At 43.2% G+C, this 19,441-nt stretch overlaps 1 protein-coding gene across 1 annotated transcript; it reads left to right on the forward strand.

The window, feature by feature from the left end:
- The first annotated feature begins 544 nt into the window (after positions 1 to 544).
- GCH1 (GTP cyclohydrolase 1) lies at positions 545 to 18,761 on the forward strand. Its single transcript, XM_034062374.1, has 6 exons — positions 545 to 905; positions 9,012 to 9,121; positions 11,327 to 11,382; positions 14,351 to 14,382; positions 15,723 to 15,807; positions 16,390 to 18,761. Exons 1-6 carry the CDS (start codon positions 605 to 607, stop codon positions 16,514 to 16,516), a joined length of 711 nt encoding a protein of 236 aa, XP_033918265.1. The 5' UTR covers positions 545 to 604; the 3' UTR covers positions 16,517 to 18,761.
- The last annotated feature ends 680 nt before the right edge of the window (positions 18,762 to 19,441 follow it).

The raw sequence follows: 19,441 nt of genomic DNA on the forward strand, positions 1-19,441 counted from the left end.
CCTGGGGCACATGAGCAGCAGGAAGGGGGCTGTGGAGCTCACAGGTTTGAAGGGACTGAAACTCAGCTGCAACGAAGCTGTGGGGACCGTCACGAATGAGGGCAAATCCCTTCCTAGAATCATTCTGGTGGATGTACCATGCCACTAGCAACCCAAAGCACCCCAAAACAGGTATGACAGTGTTACAGCAGCACTGGGGGGCTGCGAAACAGAATGGACCCCCATCATACTGGAGGGATAAGGACCAGATCTCCAAGCTGGACAGGGTGAAGGGAAAACGTAGCCGGTGTCGGAACCTGGTGCGCAGGGCGAGCACCCGCACCCCAGCGGGACGTTCCCATCCATCCCCTGCGGATGGAGCGGGTCCCTGTGTGCCGGCATCCCCGGGTCCCCTGGCTCCCGGCACCACCCTGTCGTGGCGGGCTGAGATCGGCCGGCTCATGACACAGCGGGTGACGTAACGGCAGCGTCTGCCAATGGCAGCGGCGCGGGCGGTATAAAGCGGGAGGTTGAGGCGGCGGGCGGGAGCGCGGTGCTGGGCTGAGGTGGTGGCGGGTGGGGTCACTGAGGGAGCCGGCTCCACCACAGCGCTGTGCCCGTGCCCATGGCGGCGGCGCGGGGCTGTAACGGGTACCCGCGGCAGGACAGGCCGCCGCCGCCCTCCGCCGCCCCGTCGGCGGTGGCCGAGAAGCCGCGCGGCCCCCCCGGCGGGGACGGGTGGCGGGGTGAGCGGCCCCGCAGCGAGGAGGACAACGAGCTGAGCCTGCCCAGCCTGGCGGCCGCCTACACCACCATCCTGCGCTCGCTAGGCGAGGACCCGGAGCGGCAGGGGCTGCTGAAGACACCCTGGAGGGCTGCCACCGCCATGCAGTTCTTCACCAAGGGCTACCAGGAGACCATCTCGGGTAGGGAGTGCTGCCCCCGGCGGGCCGGTGTCACCCCGGGAAGGGCTCGGGCGGCGGAGCTGGAGCCTGCTGCTTTCATACCAGCCGTGGGGCTGGCTTTCCTACTGTATTGCTTCGCCACCCCCCTGCCCACAGTACCTTGTCATCAGCATTAGGAACACCTCGGGGTCTTTCTGCCTTCTCCTTCCCCTTTTTTAAGCTCTATGCTGGTGAAGTTCACGTTCTGTCATAAACTTCTGTGCTTCTGGTTCCCGTGATCAGAATAAGTGCTTTTACTTCTTTTTCTTCAGCATAAACTTTTCAGGCTCTGACGTAGAAACTTGCTGATTGTGCTTTCGTCTGTCCCTAGCTGAGCTAGGCTGTGTTCAGCGCGGGTAGTGCATTTGTGTCTATCAGCAGACATAGGTGGCTTGAGTTTTTCTCCGAAAAAACCTACTTCTGCTGATGCTTTTATCAGATGAGGTTTTTCAAAGGTGGGAATTAAACTTGAGGAAGTGCGGTAAGGGAGAAAGGAGGAGGTCAGGGAGGTCCCTGCCGCATCTCAGGGTCCTAGCAGTACATGCTGATAGGGAGTCGTCTCCGGTTCACATCCCTGCCCCCTTAACTACCTGCTGTCTGTGAGCCCTCCCTGAGGGCAGGAGGAGGGGAGCTGGGTGGGATTTGTCGTCCCCATCACCAGCGACTCCAAAGGTGTCTCTTGGTTATATTGCAGGGCAAATCTTAATTGAAAACTTCGTATTTACACGTTTTCTTCTTAGTCTTTCAATTAACGAAACTTTTCCAGCTGGGGAATTCCCCTTTTGCTCCCTCTTACGGTAAAAAGCTAGTTCCTGTTAGTGCATAAGGGAGTCAAATACTGTCAGCAAGGATCTTTTGAATGTGAATAAGGAAGTAGATGATTCTGGTCTGCTCTCCGGAGTACAGCATTGGTGTGTGGAGCCTGCCCTAGAACAGCATCAGTGTGTTGCAGCTGAGAAAAAAAGAAGCTGAGCTATGCTGATGGTTGGCATCAGAGAGCTCCTGCTAACACCCTGGAGTCTGTTCTGTAGCGCACTGTGCTTCAACTTGAAGGATGGCTTTTGTGTTTAGTTTCTTTCTCACCTCCCCACTTTTAGTCTTCTGAAATCAGACTGTGTACAACTTCTGACATTAGCTTACTCAGGGCCAGCTAACACTTGTGCCAGTGTTGTGTCCTAGCTTGCCCTAGGAGCAGCTTTTCTGTCTTGGCATTTGTTTTGCCCTTTAAATCAAACCAGGTTTTCAGGTTCATCTCTGGAAATAGACTCTGTGCTGCAATGGCCATCTTTGTTCCTCTCTTCCTCCACTCCTTCTGTATTATCTGCCCGAGATGAGGTTTCATCAGGGTTTCGTGGCATAATCCTTTGTCTACTAGGAATAACTTCTCATTTGGGATCCACATGTGTGTCTACTGCTCTAAAACACAGGAGGTTTCCTGGTTATCCTGCTAGTCTCTAACTTTTTTTTTCGTGATAGTTTCTGAGCATGAAATTCATCTGAACCTGGGTGAGATTGCTGCCTGTCTTAAACTGTCTCATCTTTCTACCAGGTGTGTGTTCCTTCTCAAGCTCCCTTCATGTATTTACAGCTTTTTTCCTGCTCCAGTGTGGATTATCTGGGATCTGAATAGTCTGTCCTAATCTGTCACATTTCTGAGTGTAGAGTAGTTCTGGGTAGTCCCTGCCTCTGAATATCCATGTCTGGGAGAGAGCTGTGTTATACCTTAGAGTAGGAAGTGTCACAGCTGGGTGCAGTACTCTTGGACTGCTCTTTTCTGGGGAATGAAATGAAGCTATGATACTAACAGCCTTCCTTCTTCAGGTGGAGAATCCTTTTACTTTCCAGCTACTCACATCTTCTTGCATAATGCATGAAGACATGGAGCCCCTCAGTTCAAGAAGGACAGGGAATTGCTTGAAAGAGTCCAGTGCAGAGCCACAAAGATGATTAAGGGAGTGGAACACCTCCCTTATGAGGAGAGGCTGAGGGAGCTGGGTCTCTTTAGCTTGGAGGAGACTGAGGGGTGACCTCATCAGTGTTTACAAATATGTCAAGGGTGGGTGTCAGGATGATGGAGCTAGGCTTTTTTCAGCGATACCAGTGATAGGACAAGGGGCAGTGGGTGTAAACTGGAGCATAGGAGGTTCCACGTTAACATCAGGAAGAACTTCTTTACTGTGAGAGTGACAGAGCACTGGAACAGGTTCCTTCCCTCCAGTGTATCAACTGAGCCACACAGCTTGTTGTCATCAGCAGGCTTGCTGAGGGCATACTCAATCCCACTTGCTACTGTGGTATAGCGATGGCTTCTTTCCTGTAGATCAGAGGGTGAGAAATACTGGGTTGTACAGAGTAAGATTCTTTCTTCAACCTGTACCCCCACATGCATGAAGCCTACCACACTGAAAGAGGTATTTAATGCAGTTAAACTTCTGCTGGAAACTAGGGCTGTTGGACTTTCTGGGATGATCCCCCCTGCCCATTAATGCTCAAGTACACCAAGCTCGTTTGCAGTTTTGTTGGAAATGTAATAAGTGTCTTAACCTCTCACATCTTACCTACTAAGGGCTCCTGGTCATGTTGCTTTTCAAAAGTGTGTTTTCTCTGATTTTTTTCTTCTGTTTTGATTTCAGAAAGTGTGGACAAGGGGACTTTCAGCACCTTCTATGACATGAGACATTGAAATTGTTATTGAAATCCTGATACATTTTAAAGAGTATCTCCATAACCCTGCTTTCCCACATATTAATAAACCTTCTGGCAGAGGACAACTTCTAGAACCTAATCTTAGCTTCATCTGAGAGTCTGCAATAACTGATCTCTTACGAATAGACTTGAATCTCCCACAGCAACATCGAAAGTGTCTCATAGAAAAATAAATCTGTACAAATAGTGGCTAGAATTAGTTGAATAGCAATAATGCTTTTTCTCCATCTTCACTTCTATGATAGGTCTTAAATTACGCATCTGGTTCACCTCTCTTCAGGTAACTGAGGAATTAAGTTTTGTTTATGAAACAAATGTTCCTGTTGGAAGCTGAATGTCTATTTCTAGTCCTTTGATGTGTAGTAATGAAATCTGAAATATTAGTCATAAACTTGTAAATTCCTCTGTATCTGAGGTTTCTCAGTCAGTTTTCTGTTAGGAAAGTGTGTTGTAGGAAGAAAGCCACATAGTGCTGATCTGATTTTTCTCTGCAGCTCTTGAAGTCTGTTGCCTATTTAAATAATAATGTGGCATCATAAGCTGTGGCTCTTTCTAGAGCTCTTCAAGATTTCTTCAAGCAAATGGCATACCCTGTTTACCCTTTTTCTTATTATCCCAAAGTCACTAAATTTCTGTAGCAGTACCAACTATATGACTGAGTGGTTTTGTAGCCTGATTCTCTTCTTTATGTGCATAAGAAATTCCTAGTACCTTTTTAATACTGAAAACCTGCAATAATTGTTTCTTCTCTGGAATATTTTCTCTAACTACAGTTACCTCTAGTGTCATCACATGAATAAATAAAATAATTCAGTTTTGACTTTACATCTTACTGCTTACCCAGAAGCAACTGAAAGATATTCACAGCAATTTCCTTCTGGATTTAATTCTGCCCTTGTAGTCTGTTGGTTTCCCTATCACACATTCAGCTGTTAGTTTGTGTCTCCTGCTCTGTTAGTTACATTTGTATTCAGATGAAGAGGCGCTTGAGAAACACATTCAAAGGTGGCTGCCAACATACCCCAGCTGGTTATACCTTATTGGATGTTTAGCCTTTGGTCTCTGGCTTATGGCACTGCTGTTCTGGAGTATCCTCCAAACCATGACTCATTACTATTTTGTTCTAGGTATCCTGTTATTGGTTTTGTGTTCCCAAGAGAGCAGAAGGTACCTGACCTCAGCCTGTATCCTAGTTTATCCAAATAGGCATTGCTGTGGTGTGACTTGCCACACCACTCACAGGATGCAGCCTCCCTTGGCCTGAACTCATTCCTATGATGGCTTCAGCTGCCTGCTGTGACTTGCAGATCACCATAGAGAGCACAGGGGCTGTCAGTGACAGTATCGGGATAACCTTATGTCTAGCAGGATTCACGAGCTCAGGGGATCTCTGAGGCTGCCTTTTTTCTGTTGAGACTGAACAATCCTCAGTCTGACTACTCTGAAGTGGAGCAGTGAGGTAACTTAGCACCAGGGGGAAGTACTTTAACTCGTAGAACAGCCTACATCATTCTTCTGTGTCCCAGGCATAATAAAAATGGGACACTTGAAGTGCTGTGAAGCTGATGCAGTGTCACTCTGCAGAGTGCTGCCATTCTTCATTCCCTTCACCTATTGAGCCATATTCTGGGTGGGCTCTTGTGTCTTTGGTTGCCAGAGGTGCTTTTGCTTTCCTGTGTCACATTAAAGCCATGCAAATAGTTTCTATAGCAACAGGTCTTTTTGCTTAGCTCTGACGCAAAATCCTGAAAGGTTTTTCTCATTCTGTCTTCATCCAATTCTGATATTTGCTTTTATCAACTCCTTTTGAAGATAAAGGGAGAAGAATTAATTCTGCTGTTTCAAGTAGTTAACTTGCTGTAGAGTTGACTAATTAGTTTTAAGAGCTCACTGAAGTTCTTATACCAGGATTTGAGCTCTGTGTTGAAAGCAAAATCAGCTGGAATAATCCAGAGAGCACCCTGACTGTACATAAAATGTTTGGGTTTGTTCTCTTCTTCCCAGCTATCTATTTTAACTTGGATTCTTAGCTTTTAGCTAACATGATATGTCTAGGCTTAAGGACTTCAGCAGTAAATTCCCTTAGCTTTTCTGGGGTGGTGAAAAATGAAAATGGGGATATTTGCAATCTCCTTTGGCTTATGGGAAGGGCTTGGTAGCAGCACTTGAACACAGCTATCACTGATAAAAGCAGAGTGAAGGGAGGTGTGACTATGAGGGGCCAAGGGATGATAAATGAACTGCTCATTCTCTTGCTAGTGGAGGAGATGCTGGTCTTATCCTAGTGATGTGGATGATTACGTAGGTGCTACTTGGAGGGAGTAAAAGTGTTGTTTCATTTCTGAGGAAGAATTTCCTTTCTGTGTTAACAAGTAGGCTGTTGAGGAGCCCATCTGAGCTTCAGGTGCCTTGTTTTATTAGGAAACCAGGCTAGCAATGTTTACTTCAAGTCCTCATCCCTTTAAAAGCCCTTTAGACTTTTACGGTTTTGCTTTGAAGATCCTGGTGTCACAGGAGGAAGGGATGGGGAAGATGCAGGTGCATTAAAAAGGCAGGTGAGTATTTTAGAGCTGAGAGACGCAGCCAGTGTAACAGCCACATTGCTCTGTGTGAACTGGGACAGGCCTGGGGAGGGACAACATGACTTCTGGATCTTGATCTGAGTGTCAGGAATAAATGCTTTGGGGCCTCCAAATGAAAGAATGGCAAAAGAGGCCTGAATTTATCCTCAGCTTTGTTTCTGGCCTGGTTAATCTGAGGACTTGTTTTCCCTTCTGTCTTTTCAGCTCTGTTAAGTTGTCGAGAACATGTGCTGCAGGATGCAGGCTGAGCTTCTTGGGGCTCTATTTGCGGCTGTTGCCAATTGAATCACACACACACGTGCACGCAAAGTTAGATAAAACTACTGACCTGGTTTCTTCCATTATGGGTTCTGGTAATCCTTTGCAAGGAGTAACAAGTGCTGACTTAAAATCAGCATGCTGCAGACACAGCCGCAGAGGTTGTGCAGCTGAGCAGGATATCATCTGTGCTCTGGCTGCAATATTAAATCTAATGTGCAAAATCGGCAAGACCCATATAAATGAGAAACGTGAAGCATTCTCCAGCTCTGTGGTTTTATTCTTAGCACACAGATCTGTTTGTTTACACACCTCTAAAGCTTGATTGCTTTAGCTATGAGAAGGATGCATTTTGTTTCTGAAGTTGCCTGTGTGACGCTTCATGGGTCACTTAACCTCCTTCATGCTCCAGCTTTGAAATAGGATAACAGCTGCCTCCATGATTCAGCATGGGTCTTCAACATTCCCATGATGGTGTTAGGTTCCTTAGATAAAGTTTGTAAGGACCTATTAATGTATAATTTATATGTAAATAAGTGTGCATATGCATATATATGTAGATATATATGAGACTTCTGTTATATATATAAGTACCTTCTGTTATAGCTTTAGCCTTACGCTGTGTCACACATTGTCATGACTTTGAGAGCATGGCTGTGTTTGATTGTTCTGAACAGTCTGCTTTGAGAGTGTGCTGACATAAATCCTTATCCAACATTGGACTCTGATATGCTCCTGGCAAGGCTGGTATGAGCCAAGCTGTGGTCTAATAACAGCAGCAATCAACTCCTGAGATGCTCTGTGGCTCTGTTTGGATTTTGTTTTAATAATGCTGCTCATTGTAGCAGGTTTTATGAGAGCTGTGTTTGCCTTTCTGCTGTAGAAATTGTACAACTGCAGAGAGCTGCAGGAGGGAACTAAGATCCCAGACAGCTGCTCTGTCTCCTCTTCCCTCTCCTCTGAGCCTGCTCTGTTTTGGATTCTGGCTATTCCTGCTGAATTCATAGTTATACAACCGCATGATGCTCCTATGTAACTGGAATTCTTGCCAGCTTGGTGTAAACTAGGCTTTGGAATTTGAAAAACAAAATCACGAGCCTTTACAGAGTTGTTTCCTGGGCTCTTTCATGTCCCTTACTCCTGCTCTCTGACCTGATCGAAAGCCTTCTTGGGTTCAGCATTGCTGTCTTTCAGGTTGCCAGCCATTCCAGGAAAGAACATGCATCGCAGGCAGAACATCTTGCGCACAGTTTCCAGGGTTACCTGTGTAGTGCTGATAGCAAACAGGAAATTAAAATGCTCCATGATGATGATACGTTATCAACAACAGATGGTGGCCATTAGGTGTACGTGCATGTCAGGGGAAGGCATAAAGGCAAATAGAGCAGGCATGACTATTAGATCTGTGTAATTGCCACTGCAGGTGCTGAGCTCCACTGTGGATGAAGCAGGCCAGTCCGTGAGCAAATGGTTCCTTCTGGTCCTGGTGTATGTGACTGGTTCCTGAAAGTAACTCCAAGTGTCAGTGTGTCTTCAAGCTAATGTGTTTGCAGAGTTCCTTGCCCTTCTGCACAGCTTGTTCTGTCTTGCTATTATCTCTAATCTCTCTCTTCTACAACAGCTTTTCTCTCTTGTCCTTCAAAAGGCTTGGTCTCTTCAGGCTGTTCTACTTTTAACCTCTCCAAGCATGGTCCAGCTGCCTGCAATCTTTGTGAAGACTATAGTGATCTGCTGTAACCTGTGTCAGGATTGCTAGGGGACTTGTCAGAGGACTGCTAAATCTGGAAAATCAACTGAGGAACTGTCCTGCTAAATTTTGTGTCACGAAGTGTCACACTGTGTATCCCTTTTCTTACTGAGTTCTCTCTTCTTCCTTCTGTCTTTGTGGGTTTCTGCACTTCAATTCTGTTAACTCTGAGGTGCAGAATTAGGCCGGAGTATGCATACACATTTCTGCTCTCAGTTTGGGACACAGTGAATCGCTCCCTGATCTGCGCATACAAATCTGTCTCTTCAACTTTTGTCTGTGCCTAAAGAGCTGCTGGCTGGTGTGCTTCAGGATGAAATAAAAGTATCTTATTTGAGTGCAAACCTTCCTTGAAAACAGTGATGCTGATGTTGAAGTGTTTGAAAAAACTACTGTGATGATTTTTTTCTCAAACCTCAGGCTCAGCTTTGCTTGTGGTATGTGGAAGCACTAATGAAAGCCCATTTTGAGGTGTCCTCTCCTCCTCTTAACATGTCAGTAATTCTGCCAAGACTAGACTCATTCTAATCTGGACTCTCACTATTATTTAAATAAAACACTACAGTCTGACTTCTGGTGTAGCATGTAGGTAGTTTGACATAGCACTGTGGCAGCTGTATGCAAACTGAAGCGTACTTGCGATGTTACTCTTTACTTGCCTCCTTTTTCCTAACCCTGAAGTCTGCAGTACTGAGAGAGCTGTGTTCTTGCTACAAGACTACTCAGATACTGGCTGGAAAAACCTTCCATGCTTCCATGTTAATTTTTTTTTTTAATGTGAATCTTTGATTTCAGATGTTCTGAATGATGCCATCTTTGATGAAGATCATGATGAGATGGTAATTGTGAAGGACATAGACATGTTCTCATTGTGTGAGCATCATCTCGTTCCATTTGTTGGAAAGGTAACTCTTCCTCACAAAACAAATGTGGGAATATATGATAAAAGACCTAAAGTATATGTAAAAGACCTTTTGTAGCTGTAACTACAAAGCTTTTAAGGCTTTAAGTATTTACTGCTTACGGCTATGATTCTGGAAGTTAATCTTCAGAATACAAATAAGAAAGACCTCCTTAATGTGAGTTTTATTTGAATTTAAGCTCCCAAAATATAATGCTCAACCTTTCCTAGTCTATGTACTCTAATGGTTTCTGACATTTAATATCAAAGCTCTTCTTCATGAAGCAGCAGCAAGCCTTGGGGGCAGACATCTTGATATTAAACCAGCTCACCCTGCACACTGGCTCTGTCATGGATTTAGCTTCTGACTCAGAGCTATCTAGTGCACATTCACCTCGGGACCCCCCTGTACGCAGAACAAGCTTCTGATTAGTAGCCCTGTCTTAAATGAGCCGCATCAGGGAAAGCGTGGTCAAAATTGACTAGCAGGAGGGTGCTTCGATTGGGATTCCCGTGAAAGGGACTGGTATTCCAGAGGATGTTGAAATTGTGATGCCAACAACTTAAAAAAGTAAATAAAAATTATCGAGGTAACCACTGTAAACATGATGAAGAGTTCAGAGTGGGTAGTCCCTTCAGCGTATTTCAGCCTCTTCACTCCCATATCAGCACAGAAGGATGGAGCTTATTCTGATCCATCTGTTACATCATAACGTACTCACAGGCCAGGGAGTAGCAAATGCTTTTGTTGTCTATAAAATTCAACCAGTACCACATATGTTCCAAGTAAACCATCTCCCCAAAATACAGTACCCAAACAGAAATCAGCCATTTATTTAGTTGAATAAACTCAATTTCATCTGTTTTTCTTCACTGTTGGTATTTTATACTGGAAATCAAGGTAACTTCTTTTTCTGTGCAAGCTTTCTATTTTGTCTGTTATCCTCTTTGTTACTCCTGTGGCAATATATGCATTCTTTTTACATCTAGCTGTTTAGCCTGTGTGGTTTGGAGAAATCTCCTCGCAAACACCGAATTGGTCCTGCTCGTATAATGGTCTGCTAAATGACTTGGTATGCCTCTAAATATTCTCAGACTAACCATTCTCCTGTTGGGTACATCAAACAGGCTGCAAATACCGACCAGTTGGTCTTGAATTTGCAGTTCTATCTGAAATGAAACTAAGAAATTCACAAAAAACACTCAACGGGGAACAGGATTCAACATTTGCTTCTAAGTTATGTCTCTGACTTTGAAATGTTTCATGTCTTTTCAGGTGTCAGTAGGTTGATTACCCAACAGAAGTGATAGGAATGAGCATGTTAGCCAAGTAATTAGGTGCATTGTGGTACCTCTGACTGCTGAAACAGCAATACAGGATTATGAGATGGGGCCTCTTGGCAAAGCACTAAGACAGAATCCTACACTGACACTCACTTTCTGTATCTTGGCTAATCTTTCAAGTCTTTGGTACAGTGACACAATGCTGGTTTATAATCTATTATAATTGTGACCTCACTTGAATTCAGAGCCTATGCTGCTTTCTAAAACCAAGAAGCTAAATGCCGTTCCCCTCAGATACCTTTGTATCTGAGCATTTTTTGACTAAACTTACTTCAGTTTAGTGCAACTGTGTTTAGTGTGAATATTCAGCAAATCCATACTTGAGTAGGATGGAAGTTGACTAACTGTACAGTGATGTATGGTACTACTAAAGCAGGGGAAGAAAACCCCAAACAACAGTAAGTGCAGCCTGACTTTGGTGGCAAAGTATTTCTTGCCATCAGAACTTTAATTGGAAGTGAAGTACAATCCCTCTCCCTCCCACTCCCTAAATCCATTTTAGGTTTTGAAAGAAAAGTCATGTTTAATTTATATGAATAGTGCTATACTGAGTAACAGACTGCTTTTTGTACCCAAATATAGTAACATTCCTGAACTTGGGACTCTTGGAGTTGTGATCTTTCTCCCTGTCAGAAAACTTAGCTATTCTTCATCAGGACACTGACCTCACCAGGCACTTGTAGTCTCTGTTAGCTCCACAGTTTTTCAGGCTTGCATGGTGGCATGTTCCTCCCACGTGCTAAGACTTCTGGACTGTTCCATAGTTAGTTCTGGAACGAATGCACATCTCATTGTCTATGCATGAGTTTTGTATGCATTTGGAAGTGTGGTTTTGATTCTGTTAATGATTTGTTCTCCTGTCTAGGTACATATTGGCTATCTTCCTAACAAACAAGTACTTGGCCTCAGCAAGCTTGCTAGGTAAGTGTTAATGTAATGAAAGTGATCCTCATTTGTAGAAAGGATTCCAAGCTGTGCTAAATGTGCTAAGCTTTCTAATCTGGTCCCCCTGTAAAGCTCAGCTCAGTTTGTGTCCTGGATTTGGATTTAGACCAATCCTCAGCATTTTGTTTTTTTGTGGAGAGGACAGGTAAGTCTTTGAGCTCTGTGTTAATTCACATCAGTTGTACCACTGTAGTGCTTTTGTACATGCATCTGAAGCATGGGTGTCTGCAGGAAGCACTGACACAAGGACAACAAAGAATTTGGTCATGTTCTAAGGCAGGCCACAAAAATCAGTGGCGGTCTCTAACTATTTGATACTTGTGTGTATATTGACTGATAAGAACAAAAACCCAAAACTTCCACACTGCAAATGAGCACACTTTATGGATAGAAACTGAATCTAATGCTTTTATCTGCTGTCTGACTTCAGATAAATTTGGCATTTCTTTCTTTCACTTGAAACCTGATGAGAGCGCCTAAGAAACAAAGCAGTTATGATGCACTTGAGAAATCCATTTGTTACACAAAATAGCTTTTTCCTCAGCTTTTTCCTTTGGATCAGTTGTTGTACTGAATCTTGTTATAAAGTGATACTTTCTAGTTCTGGTGAGGAAGGGGGATGGTAGATCCCTTCAATAAGCACATTATGGGGACCAGAGTGGAAGGGTTTCTTGAGAAATGAATTTGAAGAATTGGCTGTGGTTCAAGAAGTCCACATAGGCTTTGCTTATACTTTCCCTGATATGTCTGTTAATCTTGCTGTAGTTCCAGTAATACTAATGAGAATTAGCCTTGTAAATCTGCATGCCTGCTGGGTTTTCTTAGCAGGTAAGAAATGGGAAGATATGACGTTACAGTGTTTTAAAGTCAGCCAGCCCTGTTCTGTGCTCTGCTTGCACAGCAATGAAGTTGGTTGGGAAGTGGAAGGACCCTTGGAGATCGTATCTTTGTTAAGGTAACAGATTACAGAGAGGGTATCTTCTTGTCTAGTGCTTGTAGGAGTGGAGTTTTCTCTAATTAAAAGTCTGAAACAGGCAGTTTGACATTTAAATTTATTTTCCTACATGTTTTCTGTGGCTGTACCTAACTGCTGAAATTGTAGAATGAGGTTCTAAGATCAGCACTGCAGTTGCTGGGCAAGAGACTGCCTTCTGTACCTGCTTACACTTGAGATGTCTGTGTGGCAGTTCACGGTTTGTGGGTTGGCTGGCACTCATGTGGCTGCATCTTTTTAGGTTGTGCAAGGGTTTATTTGAGTTGGATTTCTGAGAGTGAACATCCTTGCTGAAGAGATTGTGTTTAGCACTTGGCTTCATTTCTGCAGGGCTTGAATGCAGGATTAAGGATCACATTTGTAATGTGCATCTGTTGATTTGTGCTTGTTCTGGTCTCTTGTTACTTCTAAACTGCAGGTGTAAAAAAGAGCTCAAAACTGTTTTCAGTGATTTTTAATGCAAGTGACAACACAGTGCTAGAAGTGTACTATTTTCCTACTATTTATTCTCATAGAAACATGCATGAGTATGTGAAAGGCTTCCTGCACTGCTCGAAAGGTTAAATCTTGCCTCTTTTTCAAGGGTAAGACTCCTGTATACTGCAATAACGAAAAGCTTAGATTCTTGTATAACAAAATGTTCTCATTTCTCACTTGCTTTTGTGTCCTTACCATGAAAAGATTGGTGGGCCAAATAGTGCTTTCCTTTTGTGCCCTACATAATGCAACCAGTGTTCAAACAAAGATTTGTGATGCTGCTGGTACTGCAGGCCTAATCTTTTGTTAATAGGATTAGCCTGATATGGTGAGTTTCTGTAGTTGTGGATAACCTGCATTCAGTAAACAAGCATATTTCTTTGGATTTTAAGTTTGGGCTTGAAACTGTTAATGCAAAGAATTTTTTTTACATAAACATGCTTACAGGACTTCTTATGTGTAACAACAGTATAAAAATATCTGAGCATCAGTTAGTTTCCTACCCATATATTTCACCTAAATATTATGTTGCTTTGTTTAGCTGTAACACAACCATTTCATTTCTGGAGGGGAGTCTTCAGCATATAATTCTCTCTCCAAAGCAGCAGGCAAGCCTCATTGTCAGAAATGTTTCTTGTAACTGATGCCTCAGGCTGCTAGCCAGTGTCTGCTTTTTGTCTGGGTATTGAAGCTTTCTGTAGCGACTTTATATGGCCCCTTGATGTGTAATTAAGCATTTGAGGTTGGCATGAATAACCCATTGATTTACAGAGCAATTATAAGACTTTTTTCTTAAATGTGTGGATTACAGGACTGTGGCAATAAATGATGGTAGTATCACTTGCACAGCCCCACAAATGGCTTAAACTTGAAGTCATGTTCAAGGATAGTTATTAGGATTATTCTTGCATTGAAATGTGAAGGATGGTGTGATATATGGGTGGAGAGTATCTGTTTTAAATAAATGCAATTCTGTCTCATTGTTTTTGTTACATTTACGGTTAAATGCAAGAATGCAAGGCATTTCTTGCTTAATTTCAGTAGCCTTCTGGGAATTCCAGTATCTGAATTGTTCTTAAAACAGCATTTGGTTTAGATTGAAGCAGGAGGTAGTCTGACCTCAGTTCAAAGATTAGCTTTCAGGGAGTCTTTGGACATGGATTCCCATGCAACTGTGTAATGTAGGGGTGTGGTGGTACAAGTAATTCAAAAGTAACAGCAAATAGAAGCAGCTCTAAGAAGAAGCAACAGGTTTGCCTCTGAAATACCCTCTGGGTAAGAGGAACCTATCAGTAAACACAGGGATGTGCTGAGGGATGTCCTGAACAACACTGGCCAGGGCTGATCAGCAGCATGGTGTTGCACAGATTTCCAGGAAGGACACGGATCAGTGCAGTGATCTTGTTTGGTAGTGTCAATAGTGATGGTCAGATAGGAATAACTATAACATTGGCTTTTTCCTTTGTCTTTCAGGATTGTGGAAATATACAGTAGAAGATTACAAGGTAAGCAGAAGAATTTTTGGCTTTGTTGTGTGTACTTCTTTGCTAGCCAGCTCAGGGCACTGATAATTGTACATGGAATACAGCTGAGCAAATTTTAGTGTAACAAAAATCACTGTGGTGTTGAGCAAGTGTTTCTCATCTGTCATCTTCCTCAGCCTCTGCATTTCCAGTAAAGTGTAACATCTGCCCATGAAAATAGCTGTAGCCAGTAATCGATTCAGGGGATAAATGTGCTACAAGATACAGGTGTCAGGAATAGCTAAACTAGTTGGATACTGCTGGAGGTGAACTCTCCTACAGATAGTTTGAGAGATGCCTTCAAGAATTCTTGTTTGAAGAATCATAGGATATCAGATTAAAAGGGATCTCAGGGATCATCTGATCCAACCTTTTTAGGCAAAGCATGACCTAGACTAGATGTCTCAGCAGCCTGTCCAACCAAATATCAGGTGTCCAGTGTTGGGGAATCTACCACTTCCCTGGGGAGATTATTGCAGTGGCTGATTGTTCTCATTGTGGAAGATTTTCCTCTTGTGTCCAGTTTTGTATAGTGGGGACCAAAACTGAACACAGTATTCAAAGTGTGGCCTGACAAGCATTGAGTAGATGGGACAATGACATCTTTATCTCTGCTGATGATGCCCTTGTTGATGCAACCCAGCATCCTGTTGGCTTTCTCAAAGAGATGAAGTGAGAGCTGCCATGTCATGGGCTGCCTGCCTGCTGTCCTTGAGAAGTGGAGGAAGCTGCAGGACCTGAGACCTTGCATTTGGCTGAGTGTGCTCTCTTCCTGCAGTTAAATGTGGCCTGTTCTTGGTGACAGAAGTCTCAGTGGCCATTAGGTGTCAGACCGGTGGATAGGGAGTGCTAGAGCTGCAGGAACTTAAGCTTTGCAGGACAGTAGGTTCCTTTAATTTGCTCATTTTTAAATCTTCCTTTCCTTTTCTTAGAAGGAGAAATTGTGTGCAGGGAATGAATAGTGTAGCAGTAAAAACAGTGAACAAATATGTTAAAGTTCAGAGAAAACAGAGAAGCAAGAAAATCTAACTGCATAGTAGGAAATGTAAGAGCCATTGTAACAAATCACAGTAATGCGATTCCTGCAAAGGTATAGTGCAAAATGACTTCCAGTATTAACAAGCAAATAAAAGGTCTGTTCAAGGATTAAAAACATGAAAGAGGATTTGGTACTAATAAAATTCACTTAGGAAGAGCAGTACTTGTGTATGGGTGGTGAGGAACAGGTACACTTGGAAGTGAAGATTCAATGTTGCTGTCCAGATAGTGGCTGTGCATGGTCAAATTTAACACTGCTTCTGAACACCCTGTTGTACTTTCAGTCCAGGAACGCCTTACCAAACAAATTGCAATAGCCATCACAGAAGCCTTACAGCCTGCTGGAGTTGGAGTGGTTATTGAAGCTACGTAAGTTACTCTGAGCTGTTCTGTGATAGCGTATGGCCTGCGTGTGATTCCAGCTGTGTGCTGCAAAGCTGTTGTGTGTTGCTTCTTCGGCTGTGGTAGCTGTGTACCATCCTTCTTTATGAAGCAGAGTGCATAACAACAGCAGTAATAATCCTTGCCCATGGCCCAGTGGGTTGGAGCCATTAAAGTGGGTGCCTACCTGCTCTGCTGCAGAGATGTGGCAACTGGTGATGTGGTCAGCTGTCCCAGATGCACTAGGACTGTGCTCTGCCTCAGTGCACCTTCTGCTTCCTCAAGTAGAGCAAAGCCTGGGACTAGCAACAGGCATGTCCTTATCATCAGAATACACCTTAGAAAGGTGGGATTTTTCCCAGGATTGGAGGGGGGAAGGCAGCACCTGTGGGCTGGGAATTTGACTTTCTGTTCCGTAGAGGACAGCTGAGGTACTACTGGCAGATGTCCCTTCTGGATAGGGAGGTTTTGTCACTTCCCCAGAGTTTAATGTGACCATGTAAGAAACATATGTGGGATTCTTTCTTTTGAGTATGCTTGATTTATTGACTCCTCTCTCATTTCTTCTAGGCATATGTGTATGGTAATGCGTGGGGTACAGAAAATGAACAGTAAAACAGTAACCAGCACAATGTTGGGAGTATTCCGGGAAGATCCAAAGACCCGTGAAGAATTCTTGACACTCATAAGGACCTGAAACTGTGTTATTCTCTAAATGCACTCTGGAGATTTTGTCCAGTGTCACTGTCTGTTCTTACTTGTTCCTACATCTCACTTCTAAACTGAATTGTTGTGAATTGTTGTCATAGTCTTTGTGCGGTAAAAGACTTCTGATGGCAAATGAAAATGTAATGATGAGGTAGGCTCCTTCTGGATTTCTAGTGATGCTAATGTCACAGAATTACAAGCAACAAATAGGGTTTTGGAAATGTTTTTCATCCACAATGCAGAATATTCTGCTCTCAGGAGAAAAGGGGGGCTTGGGAGTGAAATGGATATTTATAAAATAATTATGTTTATTAGAATAAATGTGGAACAGCACAGGAAATGATGGAAAGGCTGTGGATCCTTGTAGGACCCCTATGCTGCAAATACTGCACCTCTGCTTAAAAGTATGGTCCTGAAGTCTCTCTGACTATATTTTATTACAAGTCCTGCAGTGGCTGTTTAAAAATCTGGATGTCTGTTATACCTCTTTGAGATGTTACCTCTGGTGGTGTTTGATGTTCTTGCCTAGTATTAATCCTCCTTTTTTGTGTGTGGTTTTTGTTTGTTTGAGAAACTTCAAACACATTTGTCCTAGCCTCTTAACTTGCAGGGATTTAACTTCTGAAGTATTTGGGGCACATTCTTATCTCAGTATACATGGTTTTATGCACCTTCTTATCTGTGCCTCAGAATCTTTGACCACTTTTAACCATTAGTTTCTTACTATTTTTAAGCAGACTTTAAGAGGGGGGAGGGAAAAATCCAGTCTGTGAAGTGCTAAGAGATCCAAAGAGGTTTTTAATGATATTTATATTTTGAGCTTTCCCTCTTGGATTTCTGTGGGTTAGATCAAGAAGCTAAAAGTAGTCTGGTAATCTGAAAAAGAAGAGTTCAAGCATGTCAGGATTTGCATCTCATAAATGTTGGACCAAAGGTGAGCACTGAAATCCTGAACGCAGCACCGTTGTACCTCTTCTGCTTGACAGCAGGTCATTTCAGGGCAAAGTAACCTGAAATGGCAACTTATTTTGTAAGAGCAATTGAGAAAAGCATTTCCAGGGCCATCAAAGTGAATTCAACCGCATTTTTTTTCTGTGTGGTAACCTCTGTATGTGGCAGTATTGGTACAAAAGGTTCAGTCAGCTGGACTTGGCTGAACTTCTTATACTTTGTTACAGTTTTAATGGGTGTTTTGTAACTCTTAATTGGGAAAACATGAGGTGCAAATGAAAACCACCCTTCCCAAACTAAGCACAGGAGGCAAAAGTTAAAGAATAAAATGTCAGCCAGGGTGTCAGATGCTCACAGAGAAGGTTCCCATAGTGGTATCTGCTATACCGAATATGAATCCAAGATGTTCTGTATGTGAACCTACAAGACAGTTCCTGGTCTGGCAAGCTCCATCTTAACCAACATTCCTGCCTCTTGCTTCAACCCATGTTGGAAATGGAACGAAAATAATGTCTGGTCAAATTTTCATTGGGCCTAAAGAACTTTCAAGAACAACCATCTCATGTACTTGATTACGCTAATTTTACCTTGATGACCTTCACAGCATTATTGGGAAAAATCTTTCATAATATCCTCTGTTCTGGATTCTGTAAAGTTAAGTGCTGTAACAGTGTTTGTCTGCTAGTGTAAACAAGCTGTGTTTGCACATTTATAAAATACACTGACTCTATGGTATTTGTTTTCCTGAAATGGTTGAGAGCAGATATTGCCACTTTCTGCCTCAGTGTATGTTTCAAATATCCAGCTGAAAAAGCCTTAAGCCTTTCTTGCCTCAAGTTCAGAGTAGAACTCTGTCTTTAACTCAAAAACAGGAAAGAGAATTTGAGGACCAAAGGGGCACACACCAGTATATTTGTTTCTCTGTGCTTGATTTAGTTTGGAAATTAAGTCTCTGTAAAACACTGTCTTGCTCCTGAGGTAAGGGAAAAGTTGTGTTTTAACCCCTTATCTCTATTCAGGATAAAGTTCGCATTGCACCACCACTGGTTTTTATTTCCATGTGACCTGTAGCCCTTAAAACATACCTCTCTCTACTTGTGGCCTTGGATTTTGCTCACATTGTTGTTGTAAGACTTGGTGCATTTTTTTGAACATTAGTATTGTTCAAATACACAAACTTTAACTACACCTAGTGTGTATGTATGTCTAGGATGTACAGCCTGCTGTTGTACCATGTAAAAGTCTTGTCTCTAAAGTATTAAAGCACAGTACTGTCCTTTGGAGTGGTAGCATCCTTGGTGACTTGGAGGTGTTGGCATCTCATAAGGAAGTGGCACAAGCTCTGTCTCCTTTGGTGACAGGTGCTCCAAGCCTGTGGTGAGATGTTGGGTTGCTCTTCTGGGACAGTAGTTGCTGTTGTACTCAGATGAGTCCCCATTTGTTGACTTGTGTCATCATCTTTCTTTCTGGTCCTTGGTGCCAGAGGAATCAATGGGGCAGGATGGAGGGTGGCAATAGCTGCTCTGGAGTAGCTGTTGAATGCTTTGAGACTCCCATAGACTTGCAGACCTCTTGTATGCTTCTTGAGCTATTCTGGATGCCTCATCACACTTTACTGAGGAAATACCTGGTTCCTGGCCAAGCTACCTGAACGAACGTGTCCTAACAGTTGACAAGATGTAGGTGTGACAAGACCTTGAAGCTGAAGTCTTGGTTGGGTTACCCCACTGTGTGCCATTCACAGCAATGAGCTCAGCCTTTGCTGGCAGAAGCTGTACTGCTCCTTCAAGGTGGGGAAGCTGTCTGAGAGATAATTCCTGCTGTCCTCTCAGGATGCAGATATTGCTGAGATACAGGGGAAAAAAAGCAAAGTTTACAGATTGGAGACTCCTGAGGGGCCTCATAACCAAAACTTTGCTAAGGGGCAGTGCTGAGGGAAGGAAGACTGCACAGACTGCACTTG

Source organism: Melopsittacus undulatus, chromosome 4, assembly GCF_012275295.1.
Source record: "Melopsittacus undulatus isolate bMelUnd1 chromosome 4, bMelUnd1.mat.Z, whole genome shotgun sequence".
Classification (NCBI taxonomy): domain Eukaryota; kingdom Metazoa; phylum Chordata; class Aves; order Psittaciformes; family Psittaculidae; genus Melopsittacus; species Melopsittacus undulatus.

Coding starts and splice junctions, on each gene's coding strand:
- GCH1 (XM_034062374.1), top strand. CDS start 605: ATGGCGGCGGCGCGGGGCTGTAACGGGTACCCGCGGCAGGACAGGCCG. Junction 906..9,011: donor CTACCAGGAGACCATCTCGG/GTAGGGAGTGCT, acceptor CTTTGATTTCAG/ATGTTCTGAATGATGCCATC. Junction 9,122..11,326: donor TCGTTCCATTTGTTGGAAAG/GTAACTCTTCCT, acceptor TCTCCTGTCTAG/GTACATATTGGCTATCTTCC.